The 23,379-nt window shown below is 36.8% G+C and overlaps 1 protein-coding gene across 1 annotated transcript; it reads right to left on the reverse strand.

Annotated features, from left to right (window-relative positions):
- Positions 1-319: 319 nt before the first annotated feature.
- On the reverse strand, positions 320-22,548 carry LOC121370201 (epithelial cell-transforming sequence 2 oncogene-like). Its single transcript, XM_041495316.1, has 12 exons — positions 22,467-22,548; positions 18,161-18,366; positions 16,941-16,976; positions 16,115-16,354; positions 15,089-15,226; positions 12,783-12,873; positions 11,276-11,517; positions 9,122-9,261; positions 8,282-8,411; positions 6,725-6,840; positions 942-1,126; positions 320-417 (listed from the first exon to the last, which is right to left on the reverse strand). Exons 2-12 carry the CDS (start codon positions 18,359-18,361, stop codon positions 320-322), a joined length of 1,617 nt encoding a protein of 538 aa, XP_041351250.1. The 5' UTR covers positions 18,362-18,366; positions 22,467-22,548.
- Between the last annotated feature and the right edge of the window lie 831 nt (positions 22,549-23,379).

Here is a 23,379-nt window from a genome sequence, read left to right on the forward strand (position 1 = left end):
ACAAACCGTGGTTATAACTGTCAGTGGAGAATGTATTACAGTGTGGCTACAAACCGTGGTTATAACTGTTAGTGGAGAATGTATTGCAGTGAAGCTACAAACCGTGGTTATAACTGTCAGTGGAGAATGTATTACAGCTACAAACCATGGTTATAACTGTCAGTGGAGAATGTATTACAGTGTGGCTACAAACCGTGGTTATAACTGTCAGTGGAGAATGTATTACAGCTACAAACCATGGTTATAACTGTCAGTGGAGAATGTATTACAGTGTGGCTACAAACTGTGGTTATAACTGTCAATGGAGAATGTATTACAGCTACAAACCGTGGTTATAACTGCCAATGATCCCAGTGGGTGATGAGAACTGCATTTCAGTGAGAACGGTCAACTGTACGATGAATTCCATACCAGACTCTGTAACAACAATAATAACGATGTAATAAAAACAACAGGCAGGCAACATTTTCTTTCAAAATCTTGATTAGCGCTATTTCCAGTCAATTGACAATTGATTAGCAACTATTGCTTAATGTCTTAAAATTGTGTAGTGATCTCTTAAACACGACATGATACTAAACAAAATGTTCCCTAACCGGATAAACCTATTTGACAAGTACAGGCATGTTTATGGTAATAATAATGTACCTGAAATGTACCATATTAATGATTTTAAAAATCATAATAACAAATAACTGTTCTAGAAGCCTCAGTAAAAATAAGAAAGATGTTTAAAAGGTTTGTATGTTTAGTCTTGTTTAATAAAGGTGTTGAAAAGCTTTATATATTAACAGTCTTACAAGGAAGAAAAACATTATATTTAATTGTGCAAACATCAATTCCATAGGCACAATATAATAACAAAATACCAGCAGCTGAGAGATGAGTAACGTACAGTGGAAGTTGAACGATTTTGAAGGGTAATGTTTGAAAACACGAACCTGAAGCAGCCAGTGGCACAAAGATGTCAAACTGACCCCCCATGTAGGTTGGTAAAATGTGATTGGACACCGTTTCGAAGAACTCTCTTGACTCAGGACAGTCAAAGTTATCAAGACTAATGGTGCATCCATGTACCAGCCTCACTTCTCCGGGCTCTTCCGAGTGGCAGAACAAACCAACACTCCTAGGAGACAATATCTTTAATATCAGAACATACATTGACTGAAAACCTATTTTATTGCATAAACAATAAAAGGATTGGGCACACGTTTGCATATATACATACCACCTGAGCACATTTTAACCTAGGGCTAGTTTGTGTCTGACATATGGTTATTTTGACAATTGGCTGAGAGAAACAACGTTAACCTGCTGCATACACACAGGCTACCAAAAAGATCCCAAGAGATCTTTTCTATATACTTCCCCATAGAGGTCAGCCTTTAACCTTCTGGCTACTGCAGGTGCAATATCTCGCCCGTTGACACACAGTACACTGTATACATTGCATTCCCCAATTCATATTTCCCACCGTTTTGCACACGCCACTCACCGGAAATATTAATATACCAACCGGAAATAGATTATTTAATAGTATGGCAGCTTTTGTTTTTCGTTTTTCAATGGAAAATACCTGGGAATTTTTAGTTGAAAAAGTGATTTTCGGCAAGTATTTTCACTTGAGAACAATTGTGGAACATTTTTAGGAATCAATAGCTGATTATGACAGCTAATTTGATAATACATTTGACCATTTTACAAACAACGAAAATCATAAAATATTGTGTTATGAATCATAGTTCGCTTCAAAGAAAAAATCTGCTGACAAAAAAAATGTTAGTGAGAGTAATGGACATAAATACTGGACATCTGGCCACAAATGCTCATAAGTAAACGCAATTTTTTCGAGTTTTTGCCTAATTTTAATCAACAATAACTGAATATAAAAATATGAAAAACACACAAAAATAATACTTGCCGATTCAAATATAAACTTAATTTTAAGTATTTATAGAAATTTTAATAGAAAATATGTGAGTAAAAGTTATAAATTTGTACCTCAACTTGGTTTTTGTCAAAAATTAATCCAGTAGTCTGAAGGTTAATGTACCAGTCATGAGATACTGGTTGGGATGGAAAAAGCCAGTTATCAAGGACGATCGAGCCTGTGACTCACAGCACATGGGCAAGTACTCTACCAACAAGCTACATTTCATCATTCACTGCATATGAAGACCTGGACCCATATTCACAAAAAGGTGTAAATTTACGTCTACGACTAGCACTTACGTCTGCCGTAGATTTACGTTTACGTGCAAGAAGCACCTTATTCTCAAAGACGGCCGTAAATGTAAACGTAACTTAGTTGGACGTAAATCTACGATTTAACACTCTCACTGGAGTAATTAATAAAAACCCATTAAAAACAATGGCTACCGGGTAAATAATAAACGTGCAAAACACAATTTTGTTTGTCGTCTGCTAACAATAACATTGCGAACAGTGAACCATGGCATTTTGGTATTGGTGGGGATCCGCGTTTTGGTACGAACTTGAGGACATTTCTTAAAAAGGAAAAGCTAACTCAGGAGAAATTGGCTGAGTCGAAAACATCCGTTCGATCACCAACAAAAAAATTTCAATCCGTGGGCGTTTGCCATCGCAAACTGCTTCATTTATTGGAAATGCTGCTAGTTTCCGTAAATAATAGTAAATAACGGCGATCGTGCTTGATGTACGATATGTACACAACTTACGTGCAGCGTTAGTTGCAACCTGAGGCACTCTTATATTTATGTCCAACTTTACACGTAACTTACGTTTTCGTTGTTTTTCGTGAATAGCTCTTCAGTCGTAGATTTACGTTTACGTGTAAAACTAGGCTTACGATATTTTGTGAATATGGGTCCAGTCCTTTAGTCCAGGGACAGTTGTCAACATATAGAAGAAAGCAAGCAACATACACCATTTTGAAGCTTATGCCTTGCAGATTTTGAAAATGTTTGGTGCCATTTATTCCTGACAGGTTCACGGTCGCATGACAAGGTCAAAGGTCAAGAATTGTTAAATTCAGCTTCATAGTTGTATTATTTATATTTAAGGTGTTAATGCTGATTAACAAGTTGCATGTGGTAGATGTCAGATTTAATTTGGTGGGTTACACCCAGATATATAGCACATACATTTGCAAACATTTGCTGTGCGATTCAATGCAGTTAAAACTATACTAATTGCTTACTTACAAATGTAGGTCACCCAGCTGTTCTCGTTCACAGTGGCCATAGCATTCATACCTGTAGCATTCATACCTGTCCACCGATGAGCATTGGGTTTTAATAATAGTACTGATAAAAAACGTGTTTGGCCTATATCTCATTAAATTGATATAATTAAATTCTCATTTCATGTATACCCTTTGTGACAATCTATTTAGTTGAAAGGTGCTTACTACTGCATTTGTATTGATGAACCAAAAACAATTATACGATGGTCCATGCCTTTCCCATCCCTAAGCAGAGTCATACAAACAGTAATTGTGGTCAATTCTTAAATGAATAAAATCATTATGCATGGCGATTGACTTGTTATAGATAAAATATCTCAAATAATTATGATGATAAATGTTGGCAACCTGGACATTTTCATGTTAACATTAATTTATTTTACATTAAAATAGCATATGCTCTAATTAGGTTAGCGTTTTGAATCGTCATTAATACAATTCAATTAAGATATAAGACTGAAAGCATTCTAAAATTATATAAATACCATGATTTGTATTGCCATGTTAGCATATCCTTAAGTTGACAAATTATATTTTAGGGAAATCTGAATTTTATATAAAAAGCCACCAATGATTTGCAGAAAAAGCCACATTACAAAGAGTATTACTGGGCTTTGTGTAACACTTTCTTTCCTTCTGTAACTATAAACTGTCTAACACAGTTCTGGATCAGTTAGTATTCAAACAAATTTGAAAAGTCCACTTACATTAATAATTGTGGACTTCATTTCTTTGACAGTGTTGTTTTTGGTAAAAAAAAATTGCATACTATCCTCTGTGGTGTTTTTGTGAAAAAACAGATTAGGTTGGTGTCACAGGCTTGGTTGAATAAATATAAAAAATTATTTGTAAAATTACAAGTCCTAAAATGTTTGCCTATTCATCTGAAGTGTTAATTTCAGTTTCAGCGTGTCTTTCCAGTAGCTGTAGATTGTGATGAAGACTATCTTAACTTTAGCACAATCCTCATACCTAAAATGTTTACCTATTCATCTGAAGTGTTAATTTCAGTTTCAGTGTGTCTTTCCAGTAGCTGTAGATTGTGATGAACTCTCTCTTAACCGTAGCACAATCCTCATACCTAAAATGTTTGCCTATTCATCTGAAGTGTTAATTTCAGTTTCAGTGTGTCTTTCCAGTAGCTGTAGATTGTGATGAACTCTCTCTTAACCGTAGCACAATCCTCATACCTAAAATGTTTGCCTATTCAGCTGAAGTGTTAATTTCAGTTTCAGTGTGTCTTTCCAGTAGCTGTAGATTGTGATGAACTCTCTCTTAACCTCATCTGAAGTGTTAATTTTAGTTTCAGTGTACACTTAATATCTATAGGTATGGGTAATATGTTTCACGGTTGTGTGGAAAGAATTTCTAATTTTTGTTCCCCAACAAACTTACATTCTGGCCCAGAAGTGCATTACTCTATTTTGTTTCCCTTTTGATACGTTTTGATCAATCTAATTAAAATTAGCTCCACTATTACATGTGGATCTAACAGCAGCCAGTTCGAGCTCATATCCACCAATCAAAACCTTACTTGCAGAAGCATGCCATTGATTTAAAATAATTTGAAAACATTCCGAATTATCCTGAGGGTATACGACATGTTTCGTGTGAACTACGAATGCTGTAAAACATGTTTTATTTTATAAAATAAATAATTTGTAATGTAAAACTGAAGACTGATTTAGTTTTTTTTTTTTATTATAAATAAATAAATATTTTTTAATGTACAATTGAAGACTGATAACCCATCCCATACATATTGGTATGGTTCGCTGTACTGCGGCCACTAAAATAGACTTGCCCGATATTTTTAGAATTTGTATGCTCCCAAATAACGTTATAAAAGGCAAAGTGTGATTGGTCAATATTTAAATTATTATTTACAGACGAAATGTTACCTGGACATTGGAGACTACGCAGTACGTTAGTTCTACTGGTCTAAATAAGGCATTCGTAATTCACATGAAACATATCGTATACCCTCAGGATAATTCGGAATATTTTCAAATTATTTTCAAATCACTGGCATGATTCTGCAAGAAAGGTTTTGATTGGAGGACATGAGCTCCAACTGGCTGCTGTTAGATCCACATGTAATAGTGAAGCTAATTTTAATTAGATTGCATTTTGTTGGGTTACAGCTTTGTATTACCACATACTTTTCCTCATAATAACTAGCTTTGTCTGTGACATAATTTTGAGAAATAAATTCTTCTGATGTCAGGGGACTTCTCTGACAAATTAGATATAACTGAAAAAAGATACCATTATCAGTACTACATAAAGTGGGGTTAGTCCATAGGACCCTCACCCTGAATTAGTATTATTACCTCCACATTTTGATATTGCTTCAGGGGTAGGGGTAAGATTATCATTGACTTCAAGAGTTTAAAACATTGAGTTGAGTGAACATAGATGTGCTGTCCTTAAAGTGTCTCTCAACCCTGTTAGCTGTATTTACGTTATGGTGTCTGTGGGACAATGGTAGTAGAGATGAGGTTGTAGAAAAGGCATCTAATATAAGTTTAGATGATATTTTATTATTATCAAACTTAGAATTTTATAAATTAATACAGGTTATGTCTTGTGTCTGCTCAAAAGACAGTTATTGTGTTTAGACATGTACAATTAATTCAAATAAGTATGGTTGTGATGTGATATTCCTAAAATCAAAGTTACACTGTTTGGAATCAGGATTCTAGTCATCACAAACATAATGCTACAGGCTATTTCTGTACTGAAATTACTAATATTTGGATATGTTGCTCTTATGATAATTTACTATCAAACCTAGATGTGTGCATATAACCAAACATGTAAAATATAGTGTATTAAATTCCCACGGAATTACAATTCGCTCTGGACTACTCAAATATGATCAGCTACACTATTTATTTTACAGAAGTTTGATTGATCCTTTGTTACATAAATATTCAACAGGTTTACAGAGGAATAATATAGCTATCATGAACCTTCATTTCATTATCAGTGTGATCACCATCAGTCAAGAATGGTATTTTGTAAATAATGCTGTTAGCCCTTAGTTCAACTGATGTTTACAAAACACTTGCTAGCCCAGTTATATAAAAGTGAACAGGCCTCTGTGAATTAAACATTCAGGTAAACCATTTACTTTTTGAGTAACCCATTATGTCCATGTAAATGACGATAGTTTTTCTCAATTTTCAGAGACTTAGTGAACCAGTGAAATGATTAGTAACGGTGCTGACAACACCACCTAGGTAATGAACTCAGTGCTGGAGTCTAAGTGACGCATCAACAGAGGACTGCCCTTAGTGAGACAACACAGATTAAGAATGGGACACGGTGCTGGAGTCTAAGTGATGCATCAACAGAGGACTGCCCTTAGTGAGACAACACAGATTAAGAATGGGACACCATGAAACTAGAAGAAAGGAAGAGTGTTTCATCAGTGAGATTCAGGGGTGTACTGAGTCTAGTTTTGTATTCACAGACAGCGAGAGTGAGACGTACTGTGCATGTCTGCCCTGTAGGATGGACTCCAGCTGACTGAGAAGAGTCTCCGTCGACGTGCCCTCGTACTCGTAGACAATCGGCACAACCCCGAACGTGACTGCGTCAAGCAGCAGCTGAAACACACAACACACACAATACATCAGATATGTACTAACAATAACACAACATTTAATACTGGTCTTGTCAATAAAATATTTCATCTTAACATTTAAACACATGAGTTCAGGGAACATTTTGTTTTCAAAATCGTGATTAGCAATATCTCTAGTCATGTGAAAATTGATCAGCAACTACTGTTTAGTTTTTAAAATTGTCTAGCGATCTCTGAATTTTGCGTAGCAAACAGAGAAACGATACTGAACAAAATCTTCTCTGGAATTATCTTATTGTTTGTATGGATTCTTGGACAGACTAAAGTCCGAACCAAAATGTTAACTACAAAAATTGCTATCCTACCTTTATTTTTCGTTAGATTTTAACCACATTTTGTCCAGACAGAAATCTTGAAAAAACCCCATTACAATGACACATATTCCACATCCTAGATGATAACCATGTCACCTATATCGACTTCGCTGAGATCGCATAGGGCAAAAAGCATGTAATTTAGTGCCGGCTGCCATTTTGATTTTTTATGGAATATTCTCCAAGAGGGGTGAAAGGATATGACTTAATTTAACAACGTCATAACATGTTATGATATAAAAGCAAACGTGATGAGGTCATATTAATTTTATTTTTATTATTATTATTATTTGTTTTTTAATGATACCACTAGAGATCACTGATTTTATATTAATTATGTCACATACTTTGGAGGCTTTCACCCCTCTTGAAGAGTATTCTATAAAAAAACAAAATGGCAGACGGCAGAAAACTGCATGTATTTTGCCCTATGCTATCTCAGCGAAGTCGATACTGGTGACATCGTTACGGTCTCATATGTGGAATCTGTGTCACTGTAATGTTTTTTTCACAACTTGTCTGTGGACAAAATTTGGGGGTAATGTAACGATAATTAAAGGTAGGAGGGTAATTTATTGTAGTTGTTAACAATTTGGTTCAGACTTTAGATTAACTTATTTAGCTGATTAGATTAACTTGCAGTGCTTAAAATTGTTCAGTGCTGAATGACAGATGACATTTACATGGAAATATAATCCTCTGGAGGTCTGTACTAGCATTTCCAAAAGTAGTGCCAAGACATTCTATTCAAGGAGATAAAAATTATTTCAGCTCTCATCATCACACAGTCGGGGGTACTGTTCTCCATCATAATGCACATTGATACTTCAAAAACTGCTTGGGTGTGTCTATTGTTCCTTATTATTAAGCTTCTTAACACCTCACAAACTGCCTGGGGAAGAGGGCAGGTTCATTATTTCAAAAATACAGTTTAATCATGACCATATTTCTCTAAGACTTAATAAAAGGGAATAAATCACTCCCCCACCTCCACATTTGAACCAGGATTTGACCAAAATTGACCCAGATAATTTGAAACTATGTCAGTTTGTGAAAGATTGTATGATGCTATGTTCAGTGTTTACTTACATCGGCTGCAGGCACCCGGGATGAGATGAACAAAACTCGCGGATTCTTATCCATCATGCTACCACCAAGTGTGGTCGATTTGGATGTCTGTCTGCTAGAATAGAAACCACCCTTTCCAGTCTGGTCAAATCTGAAAGAATTTTTTTTTTTCTACATTAAATTTAATTTCAACTACATATATACTGCAATAGAGCAAACTCATAAGATTAGTCTTCTATTGGTACAAACAGCTGGAGTTTCCTACATGTTTTGGAAATTGTTGGTGCAGTGTTTTAATGTGGTAAATATTACACAATTAAAATACTAAACAAGTAGGAAGTACTGTTGACATAATTCACATTAGAATTCCATACTGTTGACATAATTCACATTAGAATTCCATACTGTTGTGCCGTTATGGAGCAAACAAGTTTGGACACATGTTAGTTTAAACATTGTTTCTGCACTAATATTTGCTCATTTCTACATAATGTTTTCTGTTTGTAAGTTGTAATGTGCCTGATTTCCATCAAGTTTCCCATTTTTAAGTGTGTAATATACCCAATTTCTACCTAATTTCCTGTTTGCTAGTCTGTAACATACCTGATTTCTGTCTAATTTCCTGTTTGCAATTCTGTAACATACCTCATTTCTACCTAATTTCCTGTTTGAAAGTCTTTTTCTAACTAATTTCCTATTTATAAGTTTGTAACGTTCCTTAATTTCTACCCAATTTCATCTATGTCAGTTTGTAATGTATGGTACATGATTTTTATCTAATTGTCTGTTTGTAATGTACCTAATGTCCTGTGTGTCGGTTTGTAACGTACCTAATGTCCTGTGTGTCGGTTTGTAACGTACCTACGAGTGAAAACTCGTTTTGGCGGCTTCCAGTCTGTCTCTACAAGTTCTCTCATACGCATCTCCTCAAAGTTCTCCAGGTTAATCACTTCTCTCAGCGTGTGGTTGTTTGTCTGCAGAGGGTTATAGTCCTCGCCCGCCTGAAAAAAACACACAGAATAACGGTTACTGCCGCAACATACTGGCTTCAACCTGTGACAGGTATGGCGGTTACTGCCGCAACATACTGGCTTCATCCTGTGACAGGTATGGCGGTTACTGCCGCAACATACTGGCTTCATCCTGTGACAGGTATGGCGGTTACTGCCGCAACATACTGGCTTCATCCTGTGACAGGTATGGCGGTTACTGCCGCAACATACTGGCTTCATCCTGTGACAGGTATGGCGGTTACTGCCGCAACATACTGGCTTCATCCTGTGACAGGTATGGCGGTTACTGCCGCAACATACTGGCTTCATCCTGTGACAGGTATGGCGGTTACTGCCGCAACATACTGGCTTCATCCTGTGACAGGTATGGCGGTTACTGCCGCAACATACTGGCTTCATCCTGTGACAGGTATGGCGGTTACTGCCGCAACATACTGGCTTCATCCTGTGACAGGTATGGCGGTTACTGCCGCAACATACTGGCTTCATCCTGTGACAGGTATGGCGGTTACTGCCGCAACATACTGGCTTCATCCTGTGACAGGTATGGCGGTTACTGCCGCAACATACTGGCTTCATCCTGTGACAGGTATGGCGGTTACTACCGCAACATACTGGCTTCATCCTGTGACAGGTATGACGGTTACTGCCGTAACATACTAGCTTCATCCTGTGACAGGTATGATGGTTACTGCCACAAGCTTCTGCCGGACATACTTCACAGTTTACCCGAGATGGATAATGCATGCTTGCGGCAAAGGTTGTCGCAAGGTTGTTACAAGGTTACACGGTTGTACAAGCAATGCAAGCTATTTGCAAGATAACATTTAGCTCGCGTAAGGTAGTCAGTAATTCTGCAAGCTTCCCGCAAGCATATTTTCATTTTGCAAGCTTAAATAATTACTGCATGCTTGCGCAAGCTAGCTGCATGCATATCTTCAACTCACTAGCTTCCTGCAAGCATGTTTTCATTTTGCAAGCTTGCTGCATGCTTGCTGCAAGGTATTCACAAGCGTGTGGCAAGCTTGCTACAATCTAGTTACAAGCATGCAAGAAAAGCTTGCAACAAGCTAGTCGCATGGTTATAAAAAGGTTCCAAATACTAGCTCAAAACATGGTAGTTATGCAGCTGTCTCAAGGTTGTTACTAGCTATTTAATAAGCTTGTAATTTTTTGGGGGGATAAAGCCAATATCTTAAGACAGTCACCAGTTACTTCATCTATATTGCAATCCTAAATAACATAACACATTTATTTCACAATTTACCGGTTTTGAGAGCAGTAGGTTGATGCATATTAACTGCCGTCTTACATATATCTATACACAAAAAAAAACCTGTTCTTAAATAAAAAATGTATTTCTTATTTTTAAATGAACTTGTTATCCAAATTAAAATCATCTACTAGAAACAGAAGAGATAAGTTTGAACAGGAAATACAATATTATTGTACTATTACAAGTCAGTTATAGAAACATTAGTGATAATAACAACAATTCGCTACAGCTGTCAACAAAAAGATATGAATAAAAATCATGTTTTGTGTTACTTGTTCATTAATTACAGACACATTCATTCTGTCAAACGATTTAACTACATTTAGTCTTACCTATATGGATGTTTGGAGTAAGAATATTAAGTTGTTCCTGCAAACAGACTGAAAAGTACTGTTATCTAAAGACAAACTGGGACAAATGTTACCATCAGAGGAGTATCATTCGAAGTGACAACCTGACCAAACCTGCCTGGGTTACCCGGTCCTGTAGATTTTTGATGAGCAACCAGGTGAATAAAGCTGCTTTTATTCTTCTGTTAGGGAACTGTAATTAGCAATACTTTGTAAACACTTGTCCTGGATGAAGGAGCCAGAGTACGTCGACACCTGTGCCCATGACAGGCATGCACTACAACAGCTTTCTGTGAATGTGCACGTTAAATTTGATTCCATCATGCTTGCATACTAATACAATAAAACTTGCCAGCAGTGGGTGAAGGTCACTAACCGTCAGAGCTCTGTGTCTTTCCTTCCTCCTCGACGTGTCCATACCGACCTCGAAGTCGAGAGATTTGCTGACATCTACGTCGTGTTTTGTGATGCCCCACTTGTTGTGCAGTACCAGGGCAGACTTGGGCAGCAGGGGATCGTTCACGTTCAGGTCGTGGAGGAAGGCGAAGTGAGACTTGTCGAGATCCTTCGGCTTGTTATCCGGCCCCTTCCACGGCGGGCGAATGTCCATTAGTCGTCCTGTGACACAAACATATTCATACACACATACAGTAGTTAGGAGAAAAGGTGGGGGAAGCTGGGAGGTCAGGTCTGTGACAGGAATATGGTAGTTAGGAGGAAAGGTGGGGGAAGCTGGGAGGTCAGGTCTGTGACAGGAATATGGTAGTTAGGAGGAAAGGTGGGGGAAGCTGGGAGGTCAGGTCTGTGACAGGAATATGGTGGTTAGGAGGAAAGGTGGGGGAAGCTGGGAGGGCAGGTCTGTGACAGCAATACGGTGGTAAGGAGAAAAGGTGGGGGAAGCTGGGAGGTCAGGTGTGTGACAGTAATACGGTAGTTAGGAGGAAAGTGGGGGAAGCTGGGAGGTCAGGTGTGTGACAGTAATACGGCAGTTAGGAGGAAAGGTGGGGGAAGCTGGGAGGTCAGGTGTGTGACAGTAATACGGCAGTTAGGAGGAAAGGTGGGGGAAGCTGAGAGGTCAGGTGTGTGTGACAGTAATACGGCAGTTAGGAGGAAAGGTGGGGGAAGCTGGGAGGTCAGGTCTGTGACAGGAATATGGTAGTTAGGAGGAAAGGTGGGGGAAGCTGGGAGGTCAGGTGTGTGACAGTAATACGGCAGTTAGGAGGAAAGGTGGGGGAAGCTGGGAGGTCAGGTGTGTGACAGTAATACGGTGGTAAGGAGAAAAGGTGGGGGAAGCTGGGAGGTCAGGTGTGTGACAGTAATACGGTAGTTAGGAGGAAAGGTGGGGGAAGCTGGGAGGTCAGGTGTGTGACAGTAATACGGCAGTTAGGAGGAAAGGTGGGGGAAGCTGGGAGGTCAGGTCTGTGACAGTAATACGATAGTTAGGAGGAAAGGTGGGGGAAGCTGGGAGGTCAGGTTAAGTATTTACAAAATGTTAAAGTTAAAGTTTGTGTTGTTCAACAACACCAATAGAGCACACTGATTTATTAATCATCAGCTATTGCATGTCAAAACATTTAGTCATTTGACTCGCTGTCTTCAGAGGAAACCTAGGTACATTTTTCCATTAGCAGCAAAGGATCTTTTATATGCATTTCCCCATAGCACAACATAAATCAAAGCCTTCGATATACCAGTTGTGGAGCATTGGTTGGAATAGGTTAAAACAAAACAATGACAGAATCATAAGAAGCAAGCACCTCAGGCAAGCACTACTGAGCTAGATCCCGCCCCTGTATTCACGGAAAGAGAAAATGATCAAAGTTTAAGGTTAATGTATGACAAGTAATGTGTACTCAAGTCAAAGTTCAACTAATAGGACCTACTGCTGTCTGACTTTGATAATCTGTTTCCTTTCAGTCGGAGCATTTTGCCTGTGTATTGAGCTCCATCAGCTCTCGTCCCATACAGGTCGTCCTGGAGCAAATAAACAACGTGAAAACATCAAGTCACAAAGTGAGATCACACAATCAGCTCCAGTCGTATCTAGAGGTGTAATCATATGGCAATATGAGGTCCACAATATGATATATCCATTTGTGGCAGCCATATTGCGATAAATACATAATTCCTGAGGTACGTATTTTTTTTGTGTTAAATTTTCTGTTTTGAGCATTACAAACATGAAAACGACCAAAACACATTGGATTTGCTAAACTTATTCACTTAAGCCTGACGTGGTAAGTGATATGTAATTTAATGGTAAAAAACATGCTGTAATTGCCCAAAAATATTTGACACTGCCTGATAATTATAGTCTGTTTTCGTCAAATGGGAACCGATGAATTGGCCTGTAACTCTATAATAAATAATGCTGTAACTTATAGTAGAAGATATTATAGAGTGTTAAAGACATAAAACATTCTTTAAAAGTGACATACCCATATGGCTAAAAACATCGTGGTTCATTTCAAAGTGATATGTGCCACTTGAACATCAAGTGGCACATTACGACCTCATTGGAATGTTAATATAAACTGAAATCAATCAGGGTAAATAAAGAGAATATTTAACTCACTACCATTTCGTATCACGTTTATGTCCATTTTTTTCCTAAAGCATGTGACATCACTCAGGACATAAATATCATATGAAATGGAAGCTTGTTTAATATCCTATAACTACTGTGTTTTAACATATTTCAAAAGCTATACATTTTTTGTAATATTTTAATTGTTAAATTATTGTCAGTAGTGTAATCAGAAAAAACATATTTCAAATAATTATTGTGTCATTACATTGATGACATTATTTTTTTTATTCTTACCTGCATGAATTGTCAAGACTTATAACATTAAAATAATTATTACCAGACTTTTGTTTTTGAAAAACCCAGGAGTGCTAAAAATTGTACTCCTCAAAATGCTTACGAGGGGGGTGGAAATCACACTCCTCAAAATGCAGAGGAGGGGAAAATTGCACACCTCAAAATAATCAGAATTAGAAGCATGAGACCGAGAGGAATTGCACCCATGAACATGATTAAGTTTGAGGAGTAATAGTTTCTAAATTAAATATATTAAGGGTTAATGTTTTGTGTTTTCAAAATAAATATCCTAATTTAACTAATATGATGGTTGTTCTCAAAGATGGAAGGAATGGGTCATTGCAATCTTACACAAGAAAAAGAAACACCATGAACACAACATTTATCGATTTCTTATGTATTATATGCATATCATGTTGCATTACAATTCTGAATCATGATAATCTGTTGACTATTTATGAATATGTTATTGAAACTGATTTGGCACTGGGTTATCACATGTATATATATCATAATATACATGTTATGTACCTGCAAATTCTCTATTTAAAAAAATAATAACAGAGAAAATGTCAACATCTATTGTTTTCTACCCAAATATATCTTACTACAATTTTTATAAATATATATTTTTACAAACAGGATTAACTTTGATTATCGGTGTACTGTAGTTAACACATTATTTATTATACTACTAACTCGAATCATAGCAGCCCATCAAAAACAAAATAAAAAATGTCCTTGGCTTTAAATCACGTGGCAGTATTGTGAAACAGAAAGTAGAAATATCTGAAGTATGTCGCTATGCTATTAACAAAAACAAAACCTGCTTTACTAAATTTGTTTTTCATTGGTGTACGCGTTTAATGTGATATCAACATGTATAAATATTATACACATCATAGAATTATTGGACAACGCACCTACCATATTATGTTTTCTGTACGTGATCAAAACAACGACAGTGTAAAATATATTTTGCGATGTTACCTGCATTGTACGAAATTAAACACAACAAAACCGACGAGATCTTAATAATAAGTGAACTCCTAGCTGATTGGCTCAGTGTAAAGATAACCAATCAATCGTGTTTCAATTTATAAAAAGTATTCTAGGAAGTTCATTGTGAACAGAATGGAAAGGTCTGTGGCGTTGTCGACTGGATTCAATAAACAATTAAAATGACAGAGTTTAAAAAAAAATAAAAAAATACAAGCGTGATTTGTTCAATTTAGGGGCGCGTTATTTCACACCCGTCAGACTGAGTTGACAGGGGTTCATGGGTGTGATAGCGCTCACGCCAGTCAAAAACGAAAGTCTGTATTACTACCATCTTTACTTGTGCAACCAATACATATTACTTACCTTGCCACTGCCTGTCACGTAGTCAAGGGTCTGGACGCAGGCCACATAGTGTCGCTTCCACGCTCCATATTCATTGTCAGCCGGTGTGTACGGCAGAAACCAGCCATACTTCTTACACTTGGCTATCCATATAGCATCCTACAGTAACAAACAGAGAAAACAGCCATACTTCTTACACTTGGCTATCCATATAGCATCCTACAGTAACAAACAGAGAAAACAGCCATACTTCTTACACTTGGCTATCCATATAGCATCCTACAGTAACAAACAGAAAAAACAGCCATACTTCTTACACTTGGCTATCCATATAGCATCCTACAGTAACAAACAGAAAAAACAGCCATACTTCTTACACTTGGCTATCCATATAGCATCCTACAGTAACAAACAGAAAAAACAGCCATACTTCTTACACTTGGCTATCCATATAGCATCCAACAGTAACAAACAGAAAAAACAGCCATACTTCTTACACTTGGCATCCATATAGCATCCTACAGTAACAAACAGAAGTAGAGATATTTCATTCGTTTCTTAATCATTAGAACATAAAACATTAACAAAACTGGATTTATAGGTCTCTTCTTTTTTTGTGTCTTTATTTCTTTGTTTGTAGTTAATACTTTTATGTGAAATCTTTTAGCCTGGCAAACACCGACGCTCTATTTACAGCACAGTTATAATTACTGCAAACAGTGAACATCTTCTCTTCAAGTTCATTTATCATCCATTAAAAGCTTTTGTAGGAGATATTGCTTCTTATAATCTTGATTCGTCAAATTTTAAATTAAAATGAAAATAATGATAATGGATGATAAAAAAAATACCCCCTTGTGTCTTGTGATATTATAATTTATCAGCACTCATTGATAAAAGTATAAAATTTCTCGGAATTGAAAGTCCTCTCTATGATGATGCTGTGCCTCCCTCTGAACACAATATCATATCTGGTACATAACTGTACTTACTGCCGAGTACCCAATAAGTTGTTTAGCTTCATTTTCTACCTGACCCAATGTTTACCTGATCAGCAAGGAACTTCCAGTGCCAACAGGCCTGAGCAGCTCGACAGAGACTCTTCGGTTCGAGGAATGAGAACACGTACAGAGACAGAAACCGGGGGAGGACAGTCACAAAATCAAGATGCTGCATGGGAACGTGCTGCCGAAACCACTCGATGACAAATCTGTTCTGGCCACGGGTACACTGTCGGAAGATCACGTCCAGAAACCTCTTTCGCTGAGAATCCGTCCACAAGTCAAACTATTTCAGATGTAAAAAGAAAAAAACCCACACTGGGTGTAAACTATGGTACAAGTTATGAAGACATGAACATGCACAATATATATGTTAACCTAATTGATACTCAAAATATTTTTTTTGAACCAATTCTTTCTAGTTGGTATACAAATAACTATTTACATACATAAGCTGGAAATTAAGCTGATTTTTTTTCAATTATAAAATCATGTTTTCAAATATATATTGAGTTACAGTATTTTTTTTTACCTACAAACAAAACACCAGTGTCAGCCAATAGTGTTTGAAGTTATCAAATTCAAATACAATGTATATATTAGGCATCAAACTAAGATGAAACACTTGTTCTGGTTACCAGGTTACCACGTCAAGAACGTCGAGAACAGTATATTGTATTCCACAAGTTTTTTAACAAAAACACCACCACCACTTAAATTTTGATTAATTCAGTGCTATTTATGACAAAGTGCTTATGCTTGTTTATAAAGGAATGATAATGGCATTTGTAAACTACATAAATATGTTGCAACTTAAGGCCACAGGTGACCAGGCATCATGCATATTTTTATGTCTGTATATGATAACATACCCAGTGAGAAACGAGGTCTCGTCTTTCTTTAAATATCTGAAACAAACAAAGACAGGGCATAAAATCTGAAGTTAATTTTCATACAACCAATATGTCGTTCGTGTGGTTTTAGTGTTTACGCAAACAATTTTCTTCAGTAGTTCAGATACAAATGAAAAGATTAATAGGCAACGATATTCAAACGAGAATATAAGATGAGAGCGATTTTCGTAGCTTTTCTCGTCATAAATAAGAAAACAGACTTTTTGTGTGCTAGGACTTAAAAGCTACTTGGTGAAAATAAAAATTGTTTTTGTTTGTCCTAACCCGACCGACCCACGAATATTTGTTGACCTCTTGGGGAAGACGTTTTTATTTTTAAAATATTTAACCAATTTCAATTTAAGCATAAACAAGTATAATGTTGATCTGTAGATGATCGCCTATTTGTCAAACATTTTTAAACCTCGATATAATTTAAGCAAAATCCATACATGGGGCTATGCAATGACAAATCAATTCCACAGTCAATGCAATTCAAGAAAGGTCTACTATTAAGCTACATTGGGCTACTTTGGGTTTAAATTATAAATGGGGCTATGTAATGTCAAAACATTTCTACATTCAATGCAATTCAAGAAAAGTCTACCATTAAATCCATGGGCTACAGGTTTAAATGATAAATGCTCAATAACCGAGTACATGCATATTTGTGTCTCCTATGAAACTCACCTGATGATGAATGAGAGTTTAAAAAGTGTACACACAATATACATTCTTTGTGTAGGATACACTTTGCTATCAGCCTGGGGCAGGGCTCAACCAGGTCTCCCACAGCAATTTTGAAAAGATTTATCATGGGTGAAACAGCCCACCGACAACAATTTTGAACATGCCTATGGCAACGTTTTAAAAAGTAACATTTGTACCAAATAAACATAACTGAAAGAATATGTTGCTGTATGTAGACATAGGTCAAATGTGCAAGCGTTAAATATTGGCAAATAATGTATACCAGGTGTATAGATTTTGCCATTGTTGAGGAGCTTCAACGATGGCACAAAAGTGCTGTCAGTCATGCTCTTTACCTACGGCAATTTATATCTCAACAGCAATTGCTGTAGTTAAGTTCAAGCCCTATGGGGTCCCTCCATATTGCACTTGATGAAGACAAAACTTGGATATCAACATCATAATCATCATTATAACTATCATCGTCAACACAGATCTACAACAAATACCTGCTCGTTTGATGGCTTGTGTAGTATAGGAGTCCAGGCACTATTGTGAGTTTTCATTTTCAATGTGGCCACTTTGTCCATAGACAAAGTCTTTTCTCGCCTTAGGGCGGTAGGGCGACCCAAAATCTTATCATCATCTTGTGTTAAAGTAAGCTTGGTATGGAGTTTCTTGGTTTTTGATCTTTCTTCAAGACCTTCCATTTTCTCTGAAACAAAAGAAGTAAAATATCTGAACTGAATAGTAATGTTCTATTATAATAGAAAACTGAGTAAAAAATAATTGTAACCTTTTTATAAATATATGGTGAATCCCCAAAACTAGTCTATCAAATAGGCTTTGTTTTCAAGGAATCAGCACATACGCGAACCTTGACATTGGAATTCTTTTATTCAATTGACAAAAAATTATCAAAAAACAAACTGCACTAATGAGAAAACGACAAGTAGGCATAAAAATATTTTTATACAGAGAGATATGCATCGATGATGACCATTTTTCACTGTAACACTATATTAAATATGTAAAATTAAAAAAACTAAAATATAAGCAACAGTTTTACACAGCTATCATTGTCATTATATAAAGAGTTTTGGTGAAGCCACCTGATGTGTTACTCTTGAAAGACACTAGCTAGTCCATTATACGAGAGGACCTGAGGAATGTCAACATTAGACTATGGCTTGCAGTTAGTCTCTTCACAACAGAAACTAGCCCGAGTAATCCGTCGTTCGAGACCTTGGCGGACATCTGTACGGTTATGACCACTCTCTCAACCAGAGATAAATCTATGGCGAAAACACAGAATTGCTGCCTACCACTAGATAGGCAAAGATTCCAGCTCCAACACAACAACAATTTAATACCATTACATTGATCATTTTCGAGTTGGCCGATAACAAACATGTCACATGTATATTAACTCAGGGGTGCAGAAAGTACTCGCCTGCTCACCAAATGCTAGGTTTCTGCCAGAAGGAAATGTTTGGGTCTGGTGCTATGGAATTGAATATTTACAATGTGTGTGTTGAATGAAACCACAGTCAGCAGAGAATATGGACACCTCGCACAGAAAGAAATGTTTGGGTCTGGTGCTATGTGATTGAATATTTACAATGTGTGTGTTGAATGAAACCACAATCATCAGAGAATATGGACACCTCGCACAGAAAGAAAATGGGTAAGGTTTAGGGTTAGGGTTAGGGTTAAGAAAATCATACAGTAATGATAAAGAGTCATTAATTTTGTCAAAATCTGCTAAATATTTGGGTATGGCACCATACCCGTTTTACCCTCTGGCAGAAACCCTGAAATGAGAGTAAAAATTATGACAGATGAGTTAAAAAATGCAACTACCAGTCCGACGAGCGATCCGTCTTTTTCTGACTGACTGTAAATTTTATTTATTATTATTATTTTTTTTTTAATATTGGATCAGCGACTCCACATGAGCCATGACAGAATTCCAAACGATTCAAACAACGGTTGAGAATGATGATGAGATAGTTCAATACACTGAATGTGGTACATGTATTATTGTCATTAACAGACGGCACCCGGCTATTTTTGGGTTCAACTACACAAAAGATGAGTCAGCTTGTACATCATACCTTTTTTTTTTTTAAACAGATACTTAGGTACAAAATAAGGGGTTGGTCTTTCCACAAAGTCTTTTTTCTTTCTTTTTCTTTTCTGTTGTTTTATTAAGGGCGAGGGTGGGGAGAGTCGCACAGCCGACCACTTTCAATTTTCACCCAGCAAGAACATTTTATTGGGTCCCCTGTCCAGGCTTTACATCTCAATAATTTGGACACAACAGGCTTTTTGTCTGTTCTGAGTGCAGTAAAGTCTTTTTAGTGAAGTAATGTTAATAATAGCTAGTATAGAGTTTCACATATATTGAGAAATGCATTTCCAGTTATTTTAGTCTAATTACAGCTTCATATTCCATTGGTTTTGAAGTTAGAATGTGTGCACTTAATTCTGGCACACCCTTTACCACCTCAGGTTTGATGCAATCTTAAGTCCTGCCTGTGTGTGCCTGAGGAGGGGTGAACTTTACTAGAGTTGTATTTAAAAATGCATTTATACTGTAATTCTTTCACAACTACCAGGCCATTTCCAACTAAACTTGGTGGGAAGCTTCCTTGACTCATGCAGGAAGAAAATCATCTATTTGGTAACTGTGACCCCTTCTCCTGGAAAATGGGTATGATGCATTCTATAAGTGTGGTAGGATGGGTCAACAGTTTACTCAGATGATCATTTAGACCCATGGGCCTCTACTTGGTATAAGAAATCAAAAATAATAAATTATTATGTAATTATTAACACTGTCAAATATTTTGTAAGTTAATAGGTCATAAAACAAATCTGTAATGGATTTTTATTCATTACTCTAAATTGTGAAACATGATTAAAAATGAATCTCTGAGCACATGACATGGTATTTAAATGTTCTGGGGAGGACCCTAACCAGTACCCTTGTCACTTCATGTCTTCAATAAAACAACAGCTATTATTAATTATATATTACTTTTGTAACACCGTTTTCCCTAATATACTTAGCCAAATCCGTTCCGTTTTGGTCAATGAAAACAGTTTGGTTTTGATAGTGATTCCGAGATAGCCTCATTCCTGGAAACAAAGGTCAATAGTTCCCATAAAGTATTTGTTTATGTTCAAAGTATGTTGCCAGTGTTTTCTGAATATATTTTTTGTTAAATACTTGTGGGATGCCACTTGAATATTGTAAAGCTGTATGAAAAAAGTGTGTTGAGGTTAGTCTTTAACAGAATATTTCAAAATTTATATATTTATTAATCAAGGTTTTGGATTTGATTTTGTTCGTTTTCTACGTGATGTTGATCACTTACCAAGTGTCTTTAATAATGTATGTTTTTCTATAGCCTGGAAGACTAGTAAAAATTCTGGCGAGTTAGTTAATTTTAGTTGGTTCTGGTTCAGCGGCCTGGCAGGATTTCTGTCAGAGGGTAAAACGGGTATGGTACAACACCCAAATATTTTTGCAGATTTGTTTTTAAGTTAACGTTTTGACAAAATTAATTACTCTTATCATTACTGTATGATTTTCTTAACTCTAACCCTAAACATAACCCATTTTCTTTCTGGGGGAGGAGGCCCCCCATACCCACTGTTGACTGTGGTTGCATTCAATTCCAAAGCACCATACCCAAAAATTTCTTTCTGGCAGAAACACTGGGCGGGCTAGTGAACTATTTTCCATTTCTGCACCCCTGTTAACCAAAAAACCTTACCAGCAGCCCTTTCAATAATGTTTCTGTTAAATACATAGGTGCTGACGTGTTTCTTCCTGTAGTGTATGTATTGTTGTATTAGAGCAGGAATCCTTACCAACCCGATAGTAGGCAGCAATTAAGTGTTTTTGCTACAGTTATCACTGGATGAGAGAGTGGTAATAACCATCCAAAAATGTCTGTCTAGCTCTCGAATGGCAGAGTACTCGGACTTAACAGAAACGGACATGATTCTAAACATTTGTTAAAAGATTATTTTATAAAATCGATCATACATTACAATGCACATGCACAGCTGCCATTTCCCATTAATAGCTCAGTTCACGATTTCTCGACGATATATTTTACTACTCATTCAAAAAGTGCTTTGTAAACAAAATTAATGTTGTAATGTCAACATTGTGTGGTTTAATTTTTAAATGCCCTACATTTTGATTTAGGATGGTTGTCGAGAACTATTGTCCATAAAGTTCACCGATAACAAATACTTTGCATAATACTAATAGCCACTAATTAATACACACACTACAAGAAGAAACCTGACAGCACCCCTTTCAATAATGTTCCGATTAAATACATAAGTGCTGATGGATTTCTTCCTGTACTAGGGTGTAGTGTGTCTATTAGTGGTGAATAAGCAAAATATTTGTTATCGGAGAACAGGTTTTTGGCATCAAACGCAGAATTGTTGTATTAGAGCGGAAAACTTTTGTCTATCGTGTGGTAGTCAGCCATTCCACATTTTCGCTAAAGAGTGATCTCTGACGGCAGACAGCGATCACACCGGCCAAATGTCAGTTCAGCTCTCGAACGGCAAAGTAGGCCTACTCGGGCTAACCAACTCAGCTGAGTCGAGAGCCAGAAATCTACCGACTCACCGAGATTGCACTTTTACTTAGTTTTAGTCATTAATGTACTCTATTTCGTGGTAAATAAAACGGTTGTACACACATGTGACGTTTACTGATTTAACCTCGTGATAGCTCCTAACTTCATATGTTTACCAACTAGATGCAATTTCTAGTATTACCAAACGTAATTTTCTTCAGATGCAAGTTCCGTCAAGACTATGAAATGCCCGCCATTAGCTTCCTGTTACTAGAGCGCACGCGTAGCATCATATCGGTTGTGATAACAACCTATTCGGAAGACTTCGGCCGATTACGGAAGATTCCACGACAGCGTGCAAGCTTTCAAGTGTACAACATTCCGTTCAAGACGACAGCGCTGCGCAGCATAATACTGTATTATGAAACAGGAAAACAGCCCTTCTTCGTTGATAGGGAATTAAATATGGCGAAAAATACTCACTGTTCTTGCTTTAAAAACTATTTTTTGAAAATAGATAGACATATTTTTACACACTTGGTGAGAACAGCATCGTCATAACGCACATAAAATGATAAATAGGCCCTAGCCTATATCTGGCGATGTCGGAGATCGGATCCGAGATGGGCATACCTGAACCTATTCTTGGATATGGACACGTAAAACGAGTTCCCATATCCATAACTGCAATACGATTTAGTCAGAAAATAATATTAAATTTCGTTTTAAACCTGGTTTATGTAAGAAATGGGAATACTAGGCTACATGCGTAGACCACCCGTTAGATACAATTTATTATCTCGCCTTCATGTAAAATTCTTTAATCTCATTGGTTGTTTGCCGTTGGACAATCCCTTATACCCCTGTGGGCGGAGCCAAATTCTCTTGTACCCCGTCTGTAATTTCCAACAGTTTCCAGCCACCCCAGTTAATGCTAAAGCAATAATTACATTATAAATAACATTGATAATCAATCAAGTATACATAATTAATTTTATTTTTACTATAAAATACACTATTTCAATACTTTTAAAAGCTGCAATGTTGAACTGGGCCACCTAATTACGGTCGTGGTGTTATTGTATTAATGCGCGATTAGCAACAGTTTTTTTTTT

This window comes from Gigantopelta aegis, chromosome 4 (genome assembly GCF_016097555.1).
Source record: "Gigantopelta aegis isolate Gae_Host chromosome 4, Gae_host_genome, whole genome shotgun sequence".
NCBI lineage: Eukaryota > Metazoa > Mollusca > Gastropoda > Neomphalida > Peltospiridae > Gigantopelta > Gigantopelta aegis.